The sequence below is a fragment of the Ictidomys tridecemlineatus genome, chromosome 1 (genome assembly GCF_052094955.1).
Source record: "Ictidomys tridecemlineatus isolate mIctTri1 chromosome 1, mIctTri1.hap1, whole genome shotgun sequence".
Taxonomy (NCBI): Eukaryota; Metazoa; Chordata; class Mammalia; order Rodentia; family Sciuridae; genus Ictidomys; species Ictidomys tridecemlineatus.
In genome coordinates this window covers 73,809,287-73,834,378 of record NC_135477.1, presented here as the reverse complement: position 1 = coordinate 73,834,378, position 25,092 = coordinate 73,809,287, and the positions used below count along the sequence as shown (strand labels likewise).

General features: G+C 46.4%; 1 protein-coding gene across 1 annotated transcript in view; it reads left to right on the top strand.

Annotated features, from left to right (window-relative positions):
- Wdfy4 (WDFY family member 4) overlaps positions 1-24,827 on the top strand; it is a 271,706-nt gene extending 246,879 nt beyond the window's left edge. The window contains exons 52-62 of the mRNA XM_078042593.1: positions 548-701; positions 2,435-2,526; positions 6,301-6,513; positions 9,463-9,610; positions 10,662-10,846; positions 11,666-11,824; positions 15,750-15,929; positions 17,725-17,907; positions 18,654-18,738; positions 23,296-23,407; positions 24,363-24,827. Coding sequence (XP_077898719.1) covers positions 548-701; positions 2,435-2,526; positions 6,301-6,513; positions 9,463-9,610; positions 10,662-10,846; positions 11,666-11,824; positions 15,750-15,929; positions 17,725-17,907; positions 18,654-18,738; positions 23,296-23,407; positions 24,363-24,429 — 1,578 coding nt within the window. The 3' untranslated portion in view covers positions 24,430-24,827. The remainder of the gene's footprint in view (positions 1-547; positions 702-2,434; positions 2,527-6,300; positions 6,514-9,462; positions 9,611-10,661; positions 10,847-11,665; positions 11,825-15,749; positions 15,930-17,724; positions 17,908-18,653; positions 18,739-23,295; positions 23,408-24,362) is intronic.
- Positions 24,828-25,092: the final 265 nt, after the last annotated feature.

Here is a 25,092-nt window from a genome sequence, read left to right as displayed (position 1 = left end):
CCAGGCTTCCAGAATCACCTCTGGCTGAGATTCTCCAAAAAACCTCTGCTGACCTACCATGCAGAATAGCTGACCACCTCTTTGTCCTGTAGTTGACTCTCTCTTTCCTGCCTGTGGTACTCCAGTGTGGGCCTCTCAAGAGCAGAGTGAAAGTCATTCTTATCTCTACTTCCTCAAGTTAGGTGCTTGATTCAGAGTGGCCCTCAGCAACCTTGGGGAATGGTAAGAGAGTTGACCATGATTTTCTGATCTCTGATCTCTGATCTGAAGTTCAATTGCTGGTAAAGCAGGATCCCTTAAACCCCATAGATTGTGGGTCCTCCCTCGAAGGCAAAGGTTCCAGAGAGTGACTGATGTGTGAAGAAACCATGGCACACAAGCATGGGCTGATGCATGTGCCTGTGTGGGTAGAATGAGTGAAAAGTCCCAGTGGTGGAAACTGTGCCCCTGAGGCAGCATGGATGGAAGGAGGCCTGTGCGTGCAGGGTGTGGCCAGCCTGAGGACTCAAGCACATGTGGTTGATCATGTTGGCTCCTTTTCATGCAGGGTGGAAGCTTTGATGTGGCAGATAGAATGTTCCACAGCATGAAGAGTGCATGGGAGTCTGCCTCTAGGGAGAACATGAGTGACGTCAGGGAGCTGACTCCAGAGTTCTTCTATCTTCCTGAGTTCTTAACCAACTGCAATGCAGTGGAGTTTGGTGAGTAGAGGTCTGGGCAAGGCCTAGGTATCTGAGTGAGGACTAGTTGGGGTGGGGAGCAGAGGTTCTGGGGAGTATAGTCTCTTTCCTGCAGCTTCTGGGTGGCAACTAATTTCTTTTTTTTTTTTCTTTTTAAAGAGAGAGAGAGAAAAAAAATTTTTTAATATTTATTTATTTTTTTTAGTTCTCGGCAGACACAACATCTTTGTATGTATGTGGTGCTGAGGATCGAACCCGGGCCGCATGCATGCCAGGCGAGCATGCTATGGCTTGAGCCACATCCCCAGCCCTGGCAACTAATTTCATATGAATATTTTTAACTAATCTTAACAAACAGGCCCCTCACTAAGACCAATGCAAGGGATATGAGGCCTCTGCTGGGTGACAGCATTCATGTTCAAAGGAGGTTGCTGAGAAAGGACACTGGGCCCCTGGTTTCCTGGGACCCTGCCCAGCCATGACCTTTTCTCTAAGAGCTCCAGGCTCTAATTGGCAGCAAGGCAGCAGCAAGAGAGCAGGAGCTCTTGCTAGTAGCCTCAATCTAGCACTATCCTGCTGCACTGTGACCTTGAGCTCTTCACCAGCTCCATTTCTGCCAGTCTTGCAAATGGGCAAACTTCTGAGTTACAGCTTTTCTTTGTTCCTACAGCCCAGAATGAGCTAGGCCTTCTTTCTACTCTAGAGGAGGAACAAAAAATTCAGGAGTAGGTCCCTTGGAGATTGCATATAACTTAGGAGCCTCCATTGCAAATGTATATGGTGCCAAGTTGGGACAACTTGCTGAGGGTATGTGTGGTCAGAACCAGGGCAGAGAATGTGACTCAGAGGGCCACTTAGAGCAAGTGACCGAGGAAGGACCTGCCTAAGGAGGAGACAAGAGGGCTAAGACTGACTGATGAGAAGGGCCAGGCCAGGCATAGCCCTGCAAACTTGAAATAGCAAAACAATTATTCTAGTTGTGCCATGAAGGCTCTGGAGAGTTCCAGCAAGATCACAGTTAACATCTATTGAACCTCCGTCACAGGTCTGGTATTGTTCTAAGTACTATTATGTTTATTTTATCTTATGATCCTCATGCCAGCTCTGTGAGATAACTCCTGTCATCACCTTCAGTTTAACAGGTGGGAAAACTGAATCCTAAGATATTAAGCAACTTGCTCAAGGTTGTACAGCTAATGGGTAGGGGAGACTTGAGATGGAAGCTAGGCTCTTCTTATTCTCTGTGGAATCTCCAAAAACCTTGTGTTCTCCATTTAAAAATGGAGGAAAAATGCATGAATTATCAAGTTAAGAGTGAAGATTCAGTAAGAAAATGTGTTCCCAAAGCCTCCCATGGTGCCTGGCCTGGACTTGGGTGCGTACAATATGCCAACTTGTATTTGTTTTACTTAAGCTGGGTAAATAAGTTCTCCCTATTATTCAAACACCTAGATGAAAAGACCTAGTGTAGTGGGGAGGAAGCTCAACCAACAACGGTGACACTGAGATCATTCTGTATGACTTGGGAGTCCAGCACTAGTGCTGCCTAGGGAATAAGGAGGACCTTGTGGAGGAGAAGATGGAGAGACCAAGCACATGAGGACTGGGGATATTCCAGGGAAAGGATGCCGGAAGCAGTGTGGGCTGCATAGGACAAAGCTCACACTCCAATCAACACATCAAGGCAATTCTAGGTCTGAGCCCAGTGAGGGCTCCTGTTTATCCCAACCCCTATTGTTTTGCATCCCACTCAGGCTGCATGCAGGACGGGACAACACTGGGGGACGTGCAGCTTCCTCCCTGGGCAGATGGGGACCCTCGGAAATTCATCAGCCTGCACAGACAGGTGAGTTACACCAGAGCCTCTGGTTTTCTGATGTGTTCCTCAGCATCCCCCCAACCTTCATAGAAGCCTCCTGTCCCAGAAGAGGGAACAAGCCCTGAGCCTTTTGTGTTCCAGAATGGGTAAGGTCTATACCCTGGGGTGTCAGGAGGTGGCCTGGTTTCTGGGCTGTTCTGAGAGCCCCATTGGGCTTTGCCCTTATGCCTGTTTTTTGAGGACATTACTACAGGAGAGAGTTTCCATGTCCAGGAAGATGTCAGTGACTTTAGCCCACCCTAAAAGCAGGGCTACTCCCTGGGTCATGCTGCCCAGTACACCTAAGAGAAAGTTTGGAGAGTCCAAGGAGCTCCCTTTGACCAAAAAAATCTTCCAGGACTGGGGAGGGCTTGACCTATTACCTAGAAAATCAAACTGGATTAAGATAAAGCTGATGACAGAAGAGGGACGACTAACTGTAAGAAGTGAAGGCTCAAGAGGAATGGGGGTTTGATAAGGGGGAAGAATGGCCTTAGGAAGTAGTTAATAATGACCAACAAGGCCAAGACGTGGCTTCTACTAGTGGGAAGGTTGGAATGGGTGCTTTGAATATGGAGCAGTTATGGATAGTGACGTGGGTTAAGGGCTGTGTTAAACAGGTTTCCATTGCTATGACAAATGCCTGAGGTCATCAACTTAAAAGGAGGAAGGACTTATTTTGCCTCACAGTTTCAGAGGTTTCAGTCCATGATTGGTTGGCCTCTCTTGTTTTGGGGCCTGTGATGAGGCAAAGCATCATGGTGGGAAGAGAATGATGGATCAAATCTGCTTATCTCTATGTTTTGATAAGTGTTCTGTGGTTGTTTTGATTGTTTTCAAATTCATGATCAAGTGCATTTTTCCCTAGGAAAGTATAGTTGATTCACCACACAGAAATTAATAAATGTAATTCATCAAATAAATAGACTTAAAGAAAAGAAACATAGGATTATCTGAATAAATTTAAAAAAAAAATTTCAAAGAATACAACCTCCATGCATGCTAAAAACACTAAAAACAACAATAACAAAAACCTAGGGATAGAAGGAACATACATCAACATTGTATAAGATATATACATCAAAGTCAAGGCCAACATCATTCTAAATAGAGAAATGATAAAAAGGGAAAGAAAAAAAATGGGGCTTGGGTTCCAATATCTCCTTCAGGGACCCACTCCCCATGATCTAGCTTCCTTCCTCTAGGCCCTCTTTTCTAAAGGTTCAGCCACTTCTCTATAGTGCCAGTCCAGGGCCAGGCTTTTAACAACTGAACCTATGGGTTGAACTATAACAAGGAGCGTCATGACTGCGTGACTTTGGGTGGAGTAGAAGCAAAGATCACTGGAGGGGAGAGCTTAAGGGCCAGAGAGGCCAGAGAGGCCAGAGATTGCAGTCCCTGAGGGTGATGACAGATCTTGGAAGCGATGGTATAGCCAGGAGTGACATTTTCAGTGAATGAGAAGAGCAGACAAGTGGGTAGATGGCAGCAGTGAGGCTGAGGAGGGGGTAGAAATGGATCTCAGAAAGCACAGAGGACAGATTTCTTTCTTTCCTTTTTAACAAGAAGGCAGAGGAACAGGGTCTTGACATGGCTATGGGCACTAAGGAAAACACCAGCCCCAACTCCTGGCTTCAAACTTATGGGATGTGTTTAGCAAGTGTCCACCACTCTGGATTACTGACGGGAACCTGATGGGTTAAGAGAAAGCCTGATGGGTTAAGGAAAGGAAGTGGAGGAATGGTCCGGAAGAGCTTGAGGATATGAAAATGTGTTGGTTATGCAGTGGCCGGAAAAGGGCCAAGGCTGGTGCCATTCCCTCAGGTACACAGTCATTCTGTTGCAGTCCCAGCAAGTGCTTTAGTGCAGACATTTACAGAAGGCCCCGAGGTGGGCTCCAGGTCTAGGAGGACCATGCCTTTCATCAAGGATCATATGGCATCACTCAAGTGTGAGCTTCTGGGATTCAAAGCCACTTGATCAAATACCTCAGAGAAATTAATCTGGTACAAGTGCCCCAGCTTCCCTAGGCCCAGGTGGAGGGATGCATGTGCTCCCAAGAGGACCAAGGAAATGAGATGAAAATCTTTGAGTTCCAGAGCTGCAGCCCCAAAGGACTGCACTCAGCAGAAAGGTGTCAACTCTCCAGTGGACTGGGACATCCAAATGCTGGGCACATACCCTCTTGCTTATAGGCAGCAACTTCTAAGAAATATTACCAACCTGGGTTTCCTAATCTGAGCTAGCGCCATCCATCCAGGCTGCACCCATGAAGGATCCAGTAGGCTTGGCTGCTGTGCTGAATTACTTGGACTGTTAAACATTACTTAGTTATAGTTAGATGTTGCTGGATTCCAGTGGGAGCTGTGTACCTGAGCAGGATGAGGTTTAGCTCCCACTTAGAGGCTTTTAAACTCCATGGCTGAGTCTGAAACATCTCCTGTCCTCCCAGATGGGGACAGTGAGGCTGCATATGGACAGGATGGTCCTCAGGTCGTCACACTTGCCCCTTGGGTACATAAGTAGGACAATCTTTGTTACCTTCATGCCCAAGGCTGGACAGAAATGCCCCATGAAGAAAACTTGCATTCTTGGGGGCCTACCTGCACCAAAAGGGTAGATTCTATTATTTCCCTCTCAGGGATGATTTAGTAAGGTCCCCTCAACCAGATGTCAATGACTTCTCAGTATTTGTATGAAGTGAGATCTTCTCAGTGAAACTGAATATCCCCTGGAGGGGAGTAGGTCTGAGGCATGAAAGTTGAAGTTTGGATGGCAAAAATCAAAAACTATAGACATGGGCTGGGTGCAGTAGCATTTGCCTGTAATCCAAGTGACTCAGGAGGCTAAGATAAGAGGAATGCATATTCAAAGCCAGCCTCAACAATTTAGTGAGACCTCTGAAATTTAGTGAGTCCCTATTTCAAAATAAAATTTGATAAAAGACTGCAGATATAGATTAGTGGTAAAGTGCTCCTGGATCCAGTCCCTAATACCACACACACACACACACACACACACACACACACACACACACACACAAACACACACACACGGACAAACACATGACCATGCCCAAGAACTGCTGAAATTATCCCTACCAGCAAGAGGTGGTCTCTTAATGGGAAGAGACAATACAGATAAATCCAAGCCGTTGCCTGACACCTCGCAGGTGCTCAGTGTAATCACCTCACCACATGGAGCTCACTTTGCTCCAAACACAGAGACAATTTAATCCTCACATTAACCTTGGAAGAAAGTACAATTACTGTCCATCCTACAGGAACAGAGATGTTCAGAAATGTGTGAGTGGCAATGCTCACTTCAGTCCACTCGAGAGCATGTTCTCCAAATCACTACACTTGGTCTCAACCTCTTGACAATCCCTCGTCAGAATCAACTTTCTGTATTTAGATCTCAGCAGGACCTCAGAACATCATTCTGCCTGGTCTCTTCCAAGTAGATGTCACTTGCAGACCTGTACCACATGGATGTTCTGAATGGCATGGTTGTCATCTGAAGTGGATGACTGGGGTGACGGAAACAGTCAGATCTGATTTGCCATGAACTGGAAGCAGGAACCAGCTTCCCTGGGGTGGTTGGCTCATCTGCCTGCTCCCCTCTCATTAAGGCTGGGAGACACCAGTCATCTCTCCAGTGCAGAATAAGCATCCTGAAGCACTTGTATCTTTCCATCTGTTCAGAGGGTGCATGAGTCCATAAGAGGGCTGGGTTTTCACATTTTCTGGGTTTTGATTCCAGGCTCTGGAAAGCGACTTTGTCAGTGCCCATCTCCATCATTGGATAGATCTCATTTTTGGATACAAGCAGCAGGGACCAGCTGCAGTGGAGGCAATTAATACCTTCCACCCCTACTTCTATGGAGACAGAGTGGACCTCAGCAGCATCAGTGACCCTCTGATCAAGAGCACCATCCTGGGCTTTGTCAGCAACTTTGGACAGGTTCCCAAACAGGTACTGCAGATTATATATTTGTTTTGCTTTCTCAAAAGAGTATGCACCATGTGGGCTTGGGAGAGAGAGTGAGCACATTCTCTCCTATGGTAGGAGCAAGGGAGAGGACTGGAGGGAAAAAATGGTCCCTAGTCATCTTTCTGTGCATTCAATATCAGGGCTTACCCCTCGGTTTCCTTCTGATGTAGATGAAGATGATGACATTGTTAATGATAATGGGTGAAGGCTACATCCTTCTGTGATGCTAGTGACAGACACTATGATTGATTCATTATACTTCTTTTTTTAATCAATATCTACCCTTCAGGATAATTATTTCTGATGAGTTAAGACATCAAGTACATGAAAGTGTATGAAATGTGACCAGCACTTAACAACTGTTAATTGTGTGATTATATCATTGTATCCTCTCATAAGCTCTGTATATAGAAAGTGTTTTATTATGGATCAGGAAACTGAGGCTCAGAGAGAATAAATAACTCACTTGTATTGGATTGTACCATTACTAAGAAATAGAGGTAGAGCCCTGAGTAGATACATCATGTGGGTAGGTAGGTGCAAAGCATGGGTGATATTGCCACTGTCGTAAAAACATCTACCTTCCACCTGCCGGGGCCTGGTGAACTTCAGGGTTCTCACCTGGGCCTTTGGCTCTGTGGGCTCCATTTCCCACTGGGACATCTGCTCAGCAACGTGAGGTTGTTTATTTACATTGACCTATTTATGAAACACAGGCAATAAAAGTGCTTATTTAACTGACCTCATCCCTATTGATCCACAGACTGGTTCTGTGTGATGTTTTGTTTCATCTCTGGTCAGAGCCCTGGCCCCACAGGCTGGGGGCATCACCTGGATAGTCAGCAACTATCCTGGGAAATGAGTGCCCAAACTCAGCCAATTCAGGACATCCTGCTCAACAGCCTTCCCTGCATGAGCCACGAGGGCTGGCTGAGCTCCTCTTGCAGCTTGTGCAAAACTAACAATATCTTTTCCACCTGTCCCTTTATGGCTTATATGTATTTGCTCAGCTCCCAAGTATGGGGGACATGACAGGGGCATGAGGTGACTTGGAGATTAGATGGCACATACAATGTTTGCAGTTTTTTGGAAAGGGGGAAGATTTTAGGAAACTCAGTGGCCTAGAGGTTTTGTTTGTCAGATTTAAAAAATATATAATGCAGAAAAAGCAATGAAATACTTCCAAGTAGGCACCACCCGTCCAACTGGGTCCAGTTTTATGCACTTGCAGCCTTGTACACATGCACAGATACTTTCCCATCAGTATAATCATGAAGTATATGCAATTTTATATTCTTATTTTATGTAGTGACATAGGATACTCATATCCTTATCTGAAATACTTTGGTGCAGAAGTATTTCAGGTTTTAGTTTGTTTGTTTTAATGTTTGCATTAACTTTTCCTGTTGAGCATCCCTAATTCAAAAACCTGAAATTTGAAATGCTTCAAAGTTTAAAATGTCTTGAGCATCATGTGAGCACTCAGAAGATTTGGAACTTCAGAGCATTTCAGATTTTTGATTTTGGGATTAGGAATGCTTAACCTATATATCCATATGAGCTTTTAAAATATTTCTAGCTGGGCATGGTGGCATACACCTGTAAATCCCAGCAGCTCAGGAGGCTGAGGCAGGAGGATTACAAATTCAATGCCAGCCTCAGCAAAAGCAAGGCACTGTGCGACTCAGTGAGACATTGTGTCTAAATAAAATACAAAATAGAGCTGGGGATGTGGCTCAGTGGCCCCTGAGTTCAATCCCTATTACCCCCACTCCCCAAAGAATACTTCTAAGTAATTATTAGAATGAGAATTCCCAAGCTATCCCAGACTTTTAAACAAGATTAAAGTGCTTGAGGTCACACACTCTTCCGTCCAGGCACGGTGCCTACTAAAGCTGTTGCAGAGAACAGAGACCCAGTCTGTGGACACATTAGTCATTCTGTGTGAGAAAGAATGTGCACTACAAAATGCTCCTTGAAAAGCCATTGTTTTGATTTGTGTTTGAATTGATCACCAACACAGTTTTACTAGATTTTTTAGCATTTGACCAAGGGCTGAGCCAATGCTTCTCTGAAACCCCCAACTGCCCATTAAACTTGACCTCTGTCCCACTTCTGTGCCCGGTGAGGACCATCTCCCACCCTGGTTCTTTCCAGTGTGGTGTCTGGCAGATGTTTCCTTCTGGGAATGCAGGATGCAGATGGCTGGAGAAAGCAGCCTTGCAGGAGCCCAGCCAGGGAGGGCAGCTGGAGAGCCAGAGCTGGCTGTAGATGCGCACGCTGCTCCAGCAGGAAGGAACGGGCCAGACAGTGCAGCCTTGCACTTAACCTTTTTCCAAAATGTCCAAAAACTTTGGCATTGGGGATAGTGTGATGGCAGAGATCTGGAAAAAAGGAGAATAAGAAAGCCCACTAGCAAGGTTTGACTGTGTTCTTTGGAATATTTGAATAGGTACATTCAAGAACTCCATGTTGATAGTTGGATGAATGCGGCTGCAAAGAGCTTGTAAGGGAGGAAAGAAAAACAAGAAAAACCTGAGAAAAAGCCCAAGCAAATAAAGGGAGCCCTGTGATCAAGGGAGGGACAGGGTGTCCTGTTAACTCCAGGGTGTGAGAGGCAGCTCTCTTGGAGACCAGGGCCTTAACAAGGTCAGCCTTTGCCCAGGCAGTTTGGGGAAGAAGAGATTTGGTAGCTAGGAGGACTAGCTCTGTGACCTTGAGAAAGTCACTGCCCCTCTCTGAACTCCAAGCCCTTCATCTTGCAACATTTGAGGGTCAGATAGGAGGGTTCCGTTTATGCTCTAGCTCCTTGAAGAGAAAGCCCAGTCCTGACAGTGCCCAGATCAAGGCACAGCTGTAGTGTGCATAGGGAAAGCTCCTCCTCTGGACATCTGTTCCCTAATGACCTGTGCAATATATGTGCCTCTCTAGCTCTTTAGTAAACCCCACCCAGCCAGGACCACCACGGGGAAGCCGTCACCTGGGAAGGATGTCTCCACGCCTGCCAGCCTGCCTAGCCACTCGCAGTCCTTTCTCTACAGCCTACAGTCACTGAGGCCCTCCCAAGTCACAGTCAAAGGTGATTACCTACCCCTGCTTGTTCTTTACCCTGTCCCAAGGTAGTCCTTTCAGAGACTGGGTTCCTCTGGAGATTCAGGGCACAGGCCTGGCCAAGTACTAGGGTCTGGCTTTGAATGGCTTTATCTCCAAATACATCTGGGGAGGCCTGGAAGTTTCCAGTACCTCCATTAGACCCTGACTGCTGAAGACCTGCATGTCTGTATGCCTCAGATATACATACTCTCCTCTCTTTCTTGCATGCACACACACTTATATACATAACAATCTATAGCCACAGTTGATCCCAAGGACCCTGGTGGGCCTGGCCCTGGTTGCTAAGAACATGTGCCTTGGGGCAGACAGACTGGTGTGAGTCCCAGCCCAACTGTTTCCTAGCTCTGTAGCTTGTAGGGCCCAGGAATTGGGTGGGTCTCCTGTTTTACCCAGCACAGGGCAGGGAACTGGGTGGCCCTCGTCATGGAGTGGATAAGATGTACATTCTCAGCAGTGAGCCCTCACACACACTAAATGGAACACACTGAGATGGGATCATTATATTCATTCCACAGAAGAGCCCCTGAGGTAGAAAGGGATAGATTGACTTGCCCAGGATCACCAGGCTTGGAAGAGAGTTCAGCAAACCCTGAACTCTGAGCTGTATTCCAGCTGGGTTTAAGCATGGCCTCTAGAGTGCAGCTACTGAAGGACTGTGGCCATGCCCCAGATCATGGGCCTCCTCCCTGAGTAATGCAGGAAGTGCTGGATAGGCAGAGTCACCCTGAAGCCCTACGGCTTTGTGTCATCTGTCCCAACAGCCAGCCTGGCCTCCTCCTCTCCTGGCATCATTGCTGAGACACTGAAGCCTTATGTGGCCACTGGCTTAATGTGTGTGCCCAAGCTAGAGGAGCCAAGGAGAAGGGACATGGGCCATCATAGGCCTAAGGCAGCCTTAGGGAGCTGCTGCTTGTCTTGCACATGCTTGGCCTGCAGTGACTCCTTCTTTCTGGGCCCAGCTAAAATAGGTGTTGTTCTCTCATTACATAGTTTCTGCCATACTAACTGGGGGGCAGATATGTACCTTTTCTCCCTAGGATCAGAGTCCCCCAAAGGGGCCATTGGTCACATTGTCCCTACCGAGAAGACCATCCTGGCTGTGGAGAAGAACAAGGTGCTGCTGCCTCCTCTCTGGAACAGGACCTTTAGCTGGGGCTTTGATGACTTCAGCTGCTGCCTGGGGAGCTATGGCTCAGACAAGGTGAGTGGCCACAGGGGAACAGAACCAGCATCAGGACCTCCATCTTCCTCCAGTGCTGAAATGTCTCTAGATCAGTGAGCCCAAGGCAGGGACAGCCACCCACACACACTTCCCCCTGAGGTTGTGCTCATAGCCTAGGAGAGAAAGGGTTCATGCAATCCTGAAAAGACCCTCTTGAGCCAAACCTCCAACCCACATTCCAAGGAGCTGAACTTTCATACCCTCTCCTGCAAAGCAAAGTTTGGCTGGTCCCCTGATTACATGGAGCCGACCGAGATGTGCACTCAGTGTGAGTGAGAAAGACTGGGGCCTCCTGCCATTCCAGGCATGGCTTAGACTCGGAGGACACTTGCTAAACATCCAGCAGCCTTTCAGGAGCAAGACTTCCTACCCATCCTTTATCTTCCAGATGTTTCCACCTTCTCCCCAGCACCCCTCTCCTCCCACCCCATCCTTCACATCCAACAAATTCCCAACCCTCCATGCTCACCCTCACCAACTGGCTTCATGAGGCAGCCATCAAAACTGGCTTCAGAAATGCCCCCATCTGAAAGTTGTCCCCACCACCTCATGCTGAGCCGCTGCCTCTGGTGCTCACAGGATCTCGTGGCACCCCTCTACCTCTCTCTCACCACCACTAGAGTACAAGTTCCACCTTAGACTTGGAATGGCCTGGATCTGGTCACCTGCTTCTGGATCCTGAACACATGACTTGTCCCTGGATCCCAGGGCACCCAGACTTGCTGGGGTGTCTCCACTCTGTCCTGGTTCCTGGCCACTGCCAGCCTTATCCCAGTGCTCATTCCCCTTTTTCTACAGATTCTGATGACCTTCGAGAACCTGGCTGCCTGGGGCCGCTGTCTGTGTGCTATATGCCCAACCTCCACAATGATTGTCACCTCTGGGGCCAGTGCTGTGGTGTGTGTGTGGGAGCTCAGCATGGTCAAAGGCCACCCAAGAGGCCTTCGCCTCAGGCAGGTACGTGCCTCAAGCAGGTGTGTTGCCTCAGGCAGGGACAACATTTGGGGCAGGGACAGGACTGCTGGCAGGCAAAGCACCTCAGGCAGGTGCAGTGACTTGCCCAGTAGTAGTACCTGAACACCTCTACTCTCTGCTGGACGACGACCCTGCCTTCCTCGAGAGGGAGCACTGTGAGGAGTGGAGGGTGGCCACAGCTGTCTCCTGGGTAGATCTGATGAGCGCGGGGCAGGTGCCTCTGTGGAGGCCCACACCTCAGTGTGCTACACCAGGCACTGGCAGCTGCTTCCATTTACACTAGGTGTTGGGAGCTAGTGAAGTCATTTTCCTTGCACCAGATGATTCTTTTCTGAGCATTTGTCATGGACTGGCCACTATGTCAAGCACTTTTCCATGGATTGCCTCATTTTCCCAGACAACACTTCTGTAAAACAACTATATTATCACCCCTATTTTCTTAGTGAATAAAACTGAGATGCAAAGAAGTGCAGGGCTCATCTAAGTTCAAAGACCCAGGAAATGAGATAATTTCAGAAAGGAAGTGATTGCAGCAAGAATAGAACCAACAGTGGGTAGGCCGGAAGCAGAACTGGCCCTACCTCTTGACCAACACCACTGGTAATACTAATCAGGGTGGGACTGTCATTTACTTAACACACAGAATGCACCAGAGCCTCTCTCAGCACTAATTTTATTCTTGTGAAGGAATGTTATTCTCAATTTCAGACAAGGAAACAGTCTCAGAAAGGATAAGTTTGCATTGGAGCCTGGGTTTGTTTACCTCAAAATCCCATGCTTTCTCCCAGTGTGCTCTTGAACTTGCCTTAGAATATAACTTGAACCTCCAACTTGAACCAAAAATAATTTCCACACTTTTTTTTATTTGGCCATAGCCCCCAAGTAACTCTATACACACACACACACACACACACACACACACACACACCACGGAATAAAATAAACATACAAAATAAAACACACAAAATTCACCTGGACCAGATTCCTAAAGTGATCATGCTTCACTGAACCCACAGATTCTGGGTTTCCCTAGATGACTTTCAAGTCAGTTTGTCTCCCAGGACCTGCCCTTCTCCCCTGCTGCCATGGCCTGGGGCAGTGCAGGGTGTGCGCTTCATAATTGGGCCAGGAAGCAGTGAATGGAGCAGTGAGGGAGGGAGCTCATTCATCCTGGGGTGCTGGCACTTGCTGAGATATGGCTCTGTAGGCACGTGCACGTGTCCTGCCCCCATATTCACTCTCCAAGGAAATCTCCCCAAGCAACAGTGGTACTTGAAGCCTTTCCAAACTTTCAGGTTGCTCCTGGAGGTTTTCTGACTCCTGGTCCCAATACCAATCAGTTGTCAGTGGCCTGGTCTAAGAGACTGGAAATGAAAGCCAAGTGCCTTCCTCTCTCAAGCATCACTGATACCTATTTATGGCTCACCCCAGAGACTGCAGGCAGTTCCATCCTGACCTTGGAGATGACCCTTCTGAAGCTACTCTGAACTCCCCCTTAGCAGTAAAGGTGTGCCAGAGAGCCCATGATATTGAAACCATAAAAATGCAATGTATCATCCTCTCCTAGCTCCAAATCCAGAGAAAAGGGCATAGGGAATTTCACGTGCTCTTACTTTCTAGACTAAATGATAAAATGCTTTATCATTTTCCTGTAAAGTCTCATGTGGCCTTGGGGATTCCCCCAAACCATTGGGTACTCAGTAAAGAGATCCCTCCCTGACCTGTAGACAGAGAAGTCATCATTAAGTAACTTCATAAACAACTTGTTTAAAGATATTACAACATTAAGGAGAAATTTCAAATTCACTTCAAAGACAACTCTCTATAATCTGCACAAAAGTTTTCATTTTTTGCGTACTGCAATCCCTGATATGCATATTTATACTTTTCTGATCTTTGTGTAGATATTTTTATTCCATTTTTTACCCACCTAGCCTATCAAATTGTTTTTTATTTTTTCTACAGCCTCTATAATTTACATTTCAATTGTTCCAGATTATTTCATTTCCATAAAATTACATTTCAATTGTTTTGTTATGTCAGTACACCATAGTTTAATAAACCATTTCTTCTAAAACAAAACAATTATTTCCAAGTTTTAGCAATTTTGAATAATGCTGCAGAAAACATCTTGTTTGCTTCTGATTGTTTTCCTTATGATAAATTTTGAGGAGTAGAATTATTGCACAGTGACATAATGTTTTCCAAAATGGTTCTATAACTTTACAATGCCACCAACAATTAATTAAGAGTACCCATCTCATTGCAACATAATCATCATGAAGAATTATTTTGAGAGGTTTTTATTTGATTACATTTAGTTTTTGCTACTTTATTTAGGTATAAGATGATATAATAAAGATATTTTAATTGGCCTATAGAGAAGTATTATTCCGAAAAACTAAAGAGCCCACAGGGAACACATTTAAAAGTATTGTAAACTTCCTTGATTTCCCTTGCTTTCCAAATGATGGGGGGCCCCATGCTTTCTATTGCCATAGCTGATGGGCTGGATAACCAAGTGGGCAGTGCTGTGTACACAAGCTGCCCCTTGGAAGGTGCATTCTCAGAGCTGCTCTCTCTGGGTCCCCAGCAGGGAGCCCTTTTCTGTCCCCCCTTTGGAGTTGCTGTGTTCCTGTGGTCAGAACGTAATCATCAGACTTAGTTCATTCTGGGAAGAGGATCAGAAAGTCCTGTCAAATCCTCTCTTTCTTCTATTTATTTAGATAGTTTCCATTTTCCTGAAACAACCCAAGTCTTCTTCCATGGATCATGTGCAAAAATTTGCCATCACCATCTGGTTGGTGTCACATTAGGATCCATTGAGGACAAACAAGAACCTGTGGCTGAAATTTTAATTGCTTTGATCAGGCAAAGTGACAGCTTTGAAAAATGATGCTCAGCCTCATTGACCCAAATGAGTGAGCAGTTGTCTGTGCCCTAAGGGTGGAGGTTTGCCACTAGGTAAGCCAGGAAAGTCACATTCCATAATACCACCTCCATAACCCCATGGCTTATTGCAGGGAACAGCAAGCATGTATAGCATAGAGGGTCTCAGATCAGGCTTTCTGGGTTGCTTGAGATGGAATATTCACAATTACCAGCAGCAATTGGCCCAGGGGTACCTTAGCCCCTTAGGAACACGTACAGAGAAACCAAGGCCTCCAGCCAGATCTGAACATGAAACCATTCATGAATCAGGCCAAGCCCCAAATTAGATAAACCTGAGGGCCAAGAGCAAGGCCTTAAGTCCCCGCTGGACATGAACCCGGATCCATCATACTCAAAAAGTCAAAACTTTTTGACATGACTTGACCTCCTTTCCTCCTTCTGTTTAGTTCAAAAGCACATTTGTTTCTGAGTTTCCTAGAGGGATGCATCTCCCACTTGAGCATGCACTGAAAATCTCCTGGAGGGCTTGTGATAATGCAGATTACATGGCCTCACCCTCAGCGATTGATTCAGTGGGTCTGGGGGTATAGCCCAATAATTTGCAAAGCCAGCAAACTCCAGATGCTGTTGAGGCTGCTGGTCTGTTGAGACTTTATATGTCTCAACTTTATCTGTTGAAACTTAATCATGTTATGGACTGCTTTGGATTTCAGATGAATTCAGGGGAAGACAAAGCATAAGGACACTGCTAGCCCCTGGTTGGGTTGTCATAAAGGGACCATTGATTCTCCCCATCTAGGCCTCAACCTCTGGAAATGGATGAAACCCAGATGCCAGCAGTGGACCTGCACACCTGCACATGCACATGTCCATACTTAGGCTCTGAAGTCACTGAATCATGCTAAATCTGTTTTCTCATCTGGGACCAAGAGTAAAATGGAAGTTAGGGAGTCCTTTCAGGTAGCTGGATTGAGGACCCCCTCTCATAACTCATGATTCTCTTTCCTGTCCCCAGGCTTTATATGGACACTCCCAGGCTGTCACATGCCTGGCAGCATCTGTTGCCTTCAGCCTCCTGGTGAGCGGCTCCCAGGATGCCACCTGCATCTTGTGGGACTTGGACCTCCTCAGCTACGTGGCTCGCCTGCCTCCCCACCAGGAGGGCATCTCAGCCATCGCTATCAGTGACATCTCGGTAAAGCTTCTATTTCTCCATTCTGTGTCCTCCTGTGACTTTGAATCTGTATGGTAGCATGTTGAACAATATTCCAAGAGAAAATCTGGCAACAAAAGAGATGCTGATCAGAGTGTAGAGGGCCTAACATGTACAGACATTCACTACAGATGAGCATGGGAAACATCTGAGTCTAGCTTTAATTTTTATTTTGTCACCTTCTGTTCCCAGGGAGTTTAGGGAAGTGGGAGGTGTCTGGTCTAGCATAGGCATCAGGGAGTGGGGCAGAAGTATCTGGTAGGCATGGCTGAAGAAGTTATCTTCCTTACTGCAATTCAGTGTTGAATGAACAAATGTCTGTGGTCTCTCTGTCAATTATTGAACCTGGTGCCCTGTTTTTGCCTCCATGCTGGCTGGCAAAGGTGAACCTCTCAGGGACATGTGTGTGAGAAGACAGAGAAATATGTACATCAGTGTGCAGTTTCTTCTAGGTTTGAAGCCCCTTTGTGGGGCATGGGCTCCCTGAGACACAGAGGTTTCTAGCTCTACTCATAGAAAACCCCCAGGGCTGAGTGCATGGATAATGTGAGCAGAAAGCTCAAATGAGAAAGGGAGAATATGAAAGAACCTTCTGGTACCAGTTTTGGCTGGAAGTGTTGTTCCCTGTAGGCTTGAATATAGAACTAATGTTAGATATGTGGATGGGAGACGAATGGATGGATGGATAGGTAGAAAGATAGAAGGATGAGTAGGTGAATGGATGGTAGGTAAATAGATGGATGGATGGATGGATGGATGGATGGATGGATGGATGGATGGATGGACAAATAGTTGGGAGTGTGGATAGATGGATTTGTGAGTGCATAAGTGGATGAGCAGATGGAGGATTGATGAACAAATGATGGATTTGTATGTGGTAAATGAATAGGTAGATGAGTTGATGTATTGGGGAAGGCCCCAATCCCTGATCTGGAGAACATAAAACGCATAATTAATTGTGTTCCTAGACCCAGGAGAACACTGGCATCAAGGCAAGTTGTCCTGGAGTCAGCTGAGTTCAGGATGTGCTTTCTGGCCCAGGGCTGGGAGCAGGGCAGAGATATTTTAGACATAATCCTTGGCTTCAGGCAGTCCATCCCTAGCAATTCAGAAAGTGTCACAATAGGGCACAGTTTTAGGGAGGGCACTAAGCTTACTACATCCCTTCTGTAGTTTGGCAAGGCTTAAAGGCAGGGCCACTACTTTCTTGGGTACAGGATAGACAGGGCTTGGAAAGCAAAGCCTCTGAATGTAAACTTTTCCAGAGATGCAATGGGAACGGGACTCCTCAGAGAGTTCCTCCTGAGGGGCACTGCCCGAGTTTATGAACCGTGTGCAGTCACTTGAGCCTCTGTACCCCGCCCTCCACCAGAGGAACTCCAAAATGTCTTTCTGGGAGCAGGAGTGGCCAACCATGTATAGGCCCTATGTCCAGAGCCAGGGGTGGTCTTCAGGCTGAGTCTTCTTTGGCCACTAGATTAGGAGAGGGAGCTGGGAGAGCCCGAAAGGTGGGCCATTCAACATTTGCTGGGGAAAGCAATATCCAAACACATAATTGCAGTATGAAATAAGCAAAGAATTTATAATTGTGTGAAGATACAACAGACCTATGAACTAGCTGAAAAGAGGTGATGACTTAGGGGGTCTTGAGAGACCTTAGTTGGTCTTTACAAGATGGTAGTTTGGGGTGCTTGGATATACAAAGTGAGTGACTAAGCAAGTGGCAGATGGGCTAGCAGACTCTAGCTTAGGGTAAAGCCTGTTCTCACTGCCGCAGGGCACCATTGTCTCCTGTGCTGGAGCCCACTTGTCCCTATGGAATGTCAATGGACAGCCCCTGGCCAGCATCACCACAGCCTGGGGTCCAGAAGGAGCCATAAACTGCTGCTGCCTGATGGAGGGGCCAGCATGGGACACAAACCATGTCATCATCACTGGGAGTCACGATGGCATAGTTCGGGTAAGTGTGTCTTGGGCAGAATGAGGACATGACACAGGAAATATCTCCATCTCCATTTTGCCTACTTGCTCCAAAGAGTCCCAGGATCCATGCTTCATGGGGTGTTGTCTCAACCTGTGGGTCAGCCAGAGGAGCCTGGGGTAGCTGGGTGGCAGGTACACTCTTTTCTGGGCACAAGTGGGAGTCTTCTCTGTACTCAGCACTCATTAATTCAACAAGATCATTGAGCTTCTGAATCAACCACTGCTGTATGAAGCCTAGTAGAAGCTCACAGAATCATCACTTGAGTGGAGGCTGGTTCTTCTCCCTTAGTGATAAAAATCCAGTAAGAAGCCACATGCAGTTGGCCTGAGAGCACCCACAGGCAGGGATTGGGACCAAGGCCCAGATACAAAGAACCAGGAGGTGAAATGAGGAACAAGAGGATATTAATTTAGTAATCTGACAATAAACTGACTTCAGAGTCTCCACAGTACAGGGACAGGGATGGAGGGAGAGTATGTAGTGATCTAGAAGTGGGAACGAATCTACCTACACTGCTATTGTTCTCAACTGAACCTCCACAAGGGGGAACTGGAGTCTAAACCATCCCTGGTGATAAATTAACATCAGAAGTGAAAGGGTTAGAGGGCAGTCCCTTTCCCTTTCTTCAGGATCCTCCCAGTGTAAAAGAATAGGTTGGGCCACTCCCAGCCTGCAGACATGACAATTTCCCCAGCCGATGATATTTTCTCTTTTCTGGACAGATTTGGAAGACTGAGGATGTGAAAATGTCTGTTCCCAGGCAGACAGCGGCAGAGGAGACCTCTGTTCAGCCTCCAAGCCCCAGAGGTACCTGCCTGGCCAGGAGGAGACCACCCTTACTTTGCAAACTACCCTCTTTCCCTCCCTTCTCTCTGCTTTTGGCCCACGGCTGCAGTTCCACCCAGGTCTGCAGAGCTTAGGGAAGCCATTAAGGCTCTGGAGATTGCTGCCAGGTTTGGGAACAAGAGACTGTTTATTTACTGAAAGTTTCTGCTGAAATGTAAAGCATTATGAGAGACCCTCTTGAGTCCTCACCTCATTCTTGCAAGAACCAGTGACCCCTGGGCTGCTCCTTGGACACAGGGGTGGTATGTGGTGGATGTCAGGTAACCCTGAGCTTCAGAGGGGAAAACATACTTTGGTGATCTTGGTTTGATGCTTTTCATCTGCCTGGGTGGCTCTGGAATGCCAGACTCCCCAGCCCACAACCTGGAACCTGCTGCCTACTTGCCTGGACAGCCAGGCTGCAGATAGGAGCAAGGGAAGGGACACTTCCCCAGGGTTGAAGAATTGTTCCCATCATGCCCTAGACTGCCCCGTAGACCTGGATCCACCCACCCAATTCTCCATGCCAAATTCCTCAAAAGTAGATTATCTGCATCTGTGAGAACATATTAAAAAATGCAAGAGGCTTATTAAAAATATAGATCCCCATCCTTTTACTCAGTCTAACCCACTGGAAAAGATTGGGTGTTGTTAGCATTTATATGTGTGGTGTGCCCCTAAAGTAAGAGAACCACTATTCTGCAGCAAAGCCCACTTTGAGTTGTGGTAAATAAGACTGAAGTAAGAAAACCTGTTTCACCTTCTGCCCTCATAGCCTTGCCACAAGTGCCACCATGGCCACCATTATAAAACTGAGATGGCAGAGAGCTGACTGTGCAACTTCCGCCTAAAACACTTCTCACCCATTTTCTCATTTCTCGTGCAGTCCTTTGTAGTAGATATCACTACCATTTGATGAAGATAAGAAAACTGAGGAACAGGGAGGTCAGCAACTTGCCCAAAGTTACCTAGCAATCAAAGTTACCATCTTCTCAACTTCTGCCACTAGAGCATCCACACCAACCACTGCAGGATCATGCCAACCTCTACTGTGGGATCAGGACCACCAACCCCTCCACCATGGACACAGGCACAAAACACACCATCAAAGCTATCACCTCTTCCACCACGTCTGTCTGGTTACCCCAATTCTTGCCATCTTGCCAGAAAGATTTCAGACATGTGACTCAGAATAGTTGGAATGAGTTCATTAGAAAGGGTAGGAAAAGGGTAAAGAGGACACTCTCAAGGGAGAGAGTAGATCCTCTCAGAGAGAGAAGGAGGGCACACCCCTCCTGCCCTCCAGTTCTATTGGAAGTCCCAGGGAAGTTTCCAGAGAGTCCTGTCCAAGTCCATATTTTTCTTTTCTTTTTTTTCAGTACTGGGGATTGAACCCAGGGGCATTTTACGATTGAGCTACATCCTCAGCCCTTTTTATTTTTTATTTTGAGACAGGGTCTCACTAAGTTGCTGAAGGGCTTACTAAGTTGCTGAGGCTGGCCTTGAACCCGTGATACTCCTGTCTCAGCCCCCTGAATCACTGGGATTACAGGCATGTGCTGTAGACTGGCCCAGTCCATCTTCTGACTATTGACTGACTGCAGAGGAACTTCTAGGACTTCCTGGAATAGAGGATGGTGTGGTGCCCACAGAGGCAGAGTTTAAGGAAATTGAGTCCCCCTCTTTTTTTGCATGAATTCCCTGCCTGCTTAGTTGATTTATTAGTCTTTGAATAACCCTCAACAAACTTTCTTTGTAAGGGTCAGAGTGACTGGGAGTTGTGACATAGTTTTTATGATAAGAAAGGGTCCAAGCCACTTGGTAGGGTGTGACATGATTTTGAAACAATAGTTTGTCTTAAGGGGATGTAATTATGGCCCAGGGGCAGGAGGTGACATAACAGGCCCCAAACTTTCAGGGACCTGCTTGTTGGATGAGGCCTTGCTTGTTGGACACCAGTCACTGTTTATTGTCCTTTCCCTGCTCACCCATTCATGGCTGACCAGCTACCTAATATTCACCACCACGGCTTTCTCCAGTGCAGGCAAACTTCTCTCTCAGCTCTGGCTTCATCAAAGATTCCAGCCAAGAACTGAGACATCTTTCCTGGGTCCCACAATCAAAAAGAAACATCCCTATAGTGAAGTGAGAGATCTCCTGTCACACTGACCCCTTCTGGTAGCTGGCTCCCTGTTTGTTGTGCTTTCCAACAAGTGATCATTCATAGGAGAGAATTTCCCTGACTTCTGAAGGTTGTCTTCTGAAAATAGTAGCCATTTTCAATGATTTTAAAAAATATCTCATACTTGGTTGATTCATTTAGTCATAAATTCATGGATAGTTGGTTTTGTTATGCAAAAACATGGCTCTTTTATTATGTAAGCATATAGGACATCCCCTCAGCCCATGCTTTGTCATAGGCTCTACACTGGGAATCCCTTCCTTCAAAATAACACCATTCAGGGACCCTTGTCAACAATATATGGTGATCCAGAGGACTAACACCACTGACTAAGAACCACATTCAATAAACTTATCCTAGAATCCCTAGGGTGCTTGGAGACCATGAGGAATCAGCCCATTTCAGTGGAAAAGAAGAGAAGTATAAGCCTTATGAATTTTAAGGAAACCAGGGAGCTGAGAGAGAAAGTTTTGTACCAGTGTTCAGGATGAAGGCTTGTTTGTAGTGATTACATGGAATACACCTGCATGAGACTGCACTCCATATTGGTTTTAGGATCAACTTCCCATTTGAACCTATCCAGGCCCAATAGGCTAAAGGGATTAGCTTAGTCCATGGATGATAGATGGATGCCCCCAAATGAATGGTAGATAAATTGGTGGAGGGGTGGATGGGTGGATGGACAGGTGAAGGAAAGGCATCTCAGAGCCATTCCATTATCTAGACATGCCATTGGACTCCCAGATCTCTATTCAGTGCAAACAATTGTGATGAAGCTGCATCCATTGGCCATAGGGTCTAGCAAATGAGAAGTGGGGAATGAGGCTCTAGACCCAACTCTGTCCCAGAAACTTGTCTAGCCCCCTCTCCTCTCTGTCAAATGGAGACATTTCCTATCTTGCAGAGGGCACTGATGACAGAAAACCAATTGATACAGACAAGAATTCACAAATGCCGGTCATGGTTGTTATTTTCTCAGACTCCTGCCAATGTATTTTCTTTGAACATAACAGCCAGTACCATAAGGGAAATTACAGAATGGTTGCAGTGGACACCATCCTTCCCCTGCTGTCTGTCCCCATCTGAGATTACCATGCCCCACTCAACTGACTGCCAGGAGGGCGGTTATCATTACAGGAAAGATTAGGATAAAATGACACCATGGCGCAGACATAGTCAAAAAAATTAGATTGAGCTGTAGTTTAGAGTCAACAAATCTATGCGCAGATTTGCAAACCTAACCCGCTGGAGGTCTTTAATAAGGAAGCATGTTGTTCTTATAATATTGCTCAAAACTGTTTTGTTGGAAAGGGATCAGTATTAAGCATGACACATAGATATTTGCATGTGTGTCCTCTTGCTGTTTATATTATTGTATCCCCTCAAATGTCTTAAGGGGCAAGAAAGCAGATCTTTGATGATATTAAGGAGACTGCATTTGTGGGCAGAGGTAATCTAATTTCTGCCTGGAATTCATTTATTTGTCATTTGCAGCAAGGACCAACCCAGTTGGGTACATTTTATTCCAGAAATCACCTCCTAGACTGGACTCAATCTGGTACCTAAAAAGCAGTCAGGAAATGCTTGTTATTTGGACTTGTACAGGAATTTACAAATGCCTGGTTCTAATTCAAGGCAGCTTCCCCAGCTTGTAGCCCTCCTGAATTTCCTGGTGTGTGGGCCTGTCTGCATATGTAGGTGACCATCACAGAACATCTGGGGCTGCCTGGCCTCCTGCCCCAAGTCCAGCAAAGTGGCCTTATAGGCACATACCCGGCTGGTATCTCTCCATCTCACACTTTATGTTGAAGGAATTGCTGTCTGTCCCCAAATGCAGTCATTAAAATGAGTGAAGTAACAGTCATTGAGTTATATTTTTTGAAAAAACGTTCTCAGCATTTAATTATTGGTTGTGGCGTGAGAGGATTTAGATAAGTTGATAATGTCGACTTTATGTAATTTATTTTTACTAAGCAATTACGGGCTGCATTACATCCTGGCAGCAAGGTATTATGGGGCATCTTATTAAGCATAAAGCCAGTAAACACTGATGAACAATTTTGCTGAACTAGGCATGCAATTTAGAAAGCAATAATACACAAATCCAATTTGGTACACAATGGATACCGCGGCACGTCAGCACATGTAACTATCACAGCCTGCAAATTAAATTGGGACGGCCCTTTTTGCAACAGCACAGGCCAAGATTAAATATATTTTCCCCCTCAATTTAACAAGTTGCTGACCACAAATATAAATATATGTGTATGTGTTTGTGGTTCCATGTGTGGATGCACACAGGCTCATATGTGAAGCCACTCGGGTGTTCTAACTATTCTCTCACATGCTTTACGCAGGCCACAAGTGGGAAAAGAACCTTGCCCTGAGTAGAGAGCTGGATGTCAGCTTGGCTTTGACTGGGAAACCCAGCAAGACCAGCCCTGCAGTGACAGCTCTGGCTGTGTCTAGGTAAGTGCAGCCTGGTTTCCCCAGGCCTCCAGCAGAGGGTGCTGTGGCCACCCTTAGAAAAGTCCCGGCTGCTCTGGACTCCTCAGACTTAGAAAGGCCATCTCACCACAGGGACCCAGGGGGCTGGGCAGGCACTTGCTGAAGGCACCGTGGCCCTACAGGGCCTTAGGGAGTGTTTTTGATTATTTTTGTTTTTCTTTTAACTCACACATGCTCTTTCTCTCTTGGGCTTGACTATCCATGAATTTCTAAAGAATTTCAAAAGGTAGAAGAAGCATATCGTTTTGTCATCTTATCCTAAAGAGGATCTTTTTTTCATTAATTCCCCTGAATGCTGATTATAGCATTTGGTAAGATGACCATCTTACATTAACAGAAAATGCCTTTTGAGGGCTCTAAGCCCATGTAGTATCAGAGATGACAGTTGATACCCATCATTTCATTGTTAGTGTGACCAGGTAGAAGTAGTTATTGTGGTTAATCCTCTCTGCACACTAGGTGGTGTAGTCTCAAGAGGCTTCTGACCTCTTAAAGCCCCTTCCTTCCTCCCTGTGCTGGAGTGGGCTGTTCTGCAGTGAGTCTCTGGTGGTGGGAATTGCTGGATGTTCTGGACTAGGTGGAGTGGAGCGGGCATAGGGATTAGGAAGAAGGGTCCAGAGCTGCACTCCTCACTGGAAAACTTGCCTGTTGGGCCTGGGGCCTTATATGCATGTCTTACAGAACAGGAGCTTCCCCCTGGAGTTGCTGGAGAGACAGAGGCAGGGCCTCAGCCGGGTCCCTGAAGCCGGGAAAGCTTCACTTTCCCCCAGTGCTTTGGGAGTCACAAGCTTCCAGCTCAAAAGCCCCCTTCAATATAGTTTCCAATTCTCCCACTCCTTCCTCCATGTTGCAATTTCCTGCATGCTGGCTGGGATACACGATAATCACACTCTTTCCTTTTTTTTCTCTTCCCAAGAAACCAGACCAAGCTCCTGGTTGGCGATGAGAAGGGAAGAATATTCTGCTGGTCTGCAGAGGGGTAGGAGGAAAAAGGCGGCAGAGGCTCTGGCACAGTAGCCACGTGTCCCTGGGGGCAGCAGCGCCAGGTGGAAGGCAGATGATGTGGCACAGGACGGTGGGCTCTGTACCCAGGGGGAGCTTCCAGGGCCTCATGTGCTCAGGTTCTCAAAAAAGGACTCTCTGGCAACCAGTGTTCTACACCCCAACCATTTCTCTGGCCCATGGGACTTCTATAAGAAGAATAAGAACACACATTCATGCTAGAAACTGTGAGCTGTTAATGACAAGCTGCACGTGAAATTATACAACTCACTTTATCAAGGGCTTATTGCACTGAAAAACATGGGATTGATTATTGGAAACTAATGGAAACTGTCATATTGTCTATTTTATTAAAGCAACTATTTTCCAAATGCAAGAATGTTTAAGATTGGCACTCTTTTCCACTCAGATATTTTCATCTCCATACTTAGAAAGGCAGGAAAGCCATGGGGAGTAAGTGGCCACTATTAAGCAGGCCCAGCCTCTGTGGCTGAACCATAGTATGTGGCCATGAGTGTTGCCCAGAGCATGTGTAAGGAAGTCCGTCACTGTAGGTGACACTCCCTATCTGGGCATGCCTGCCCACCTCTCCAGTCACAGCAGGCAGTGGATCCCAGCTAGGCTCTGGCTTGGCAATCTCCTTC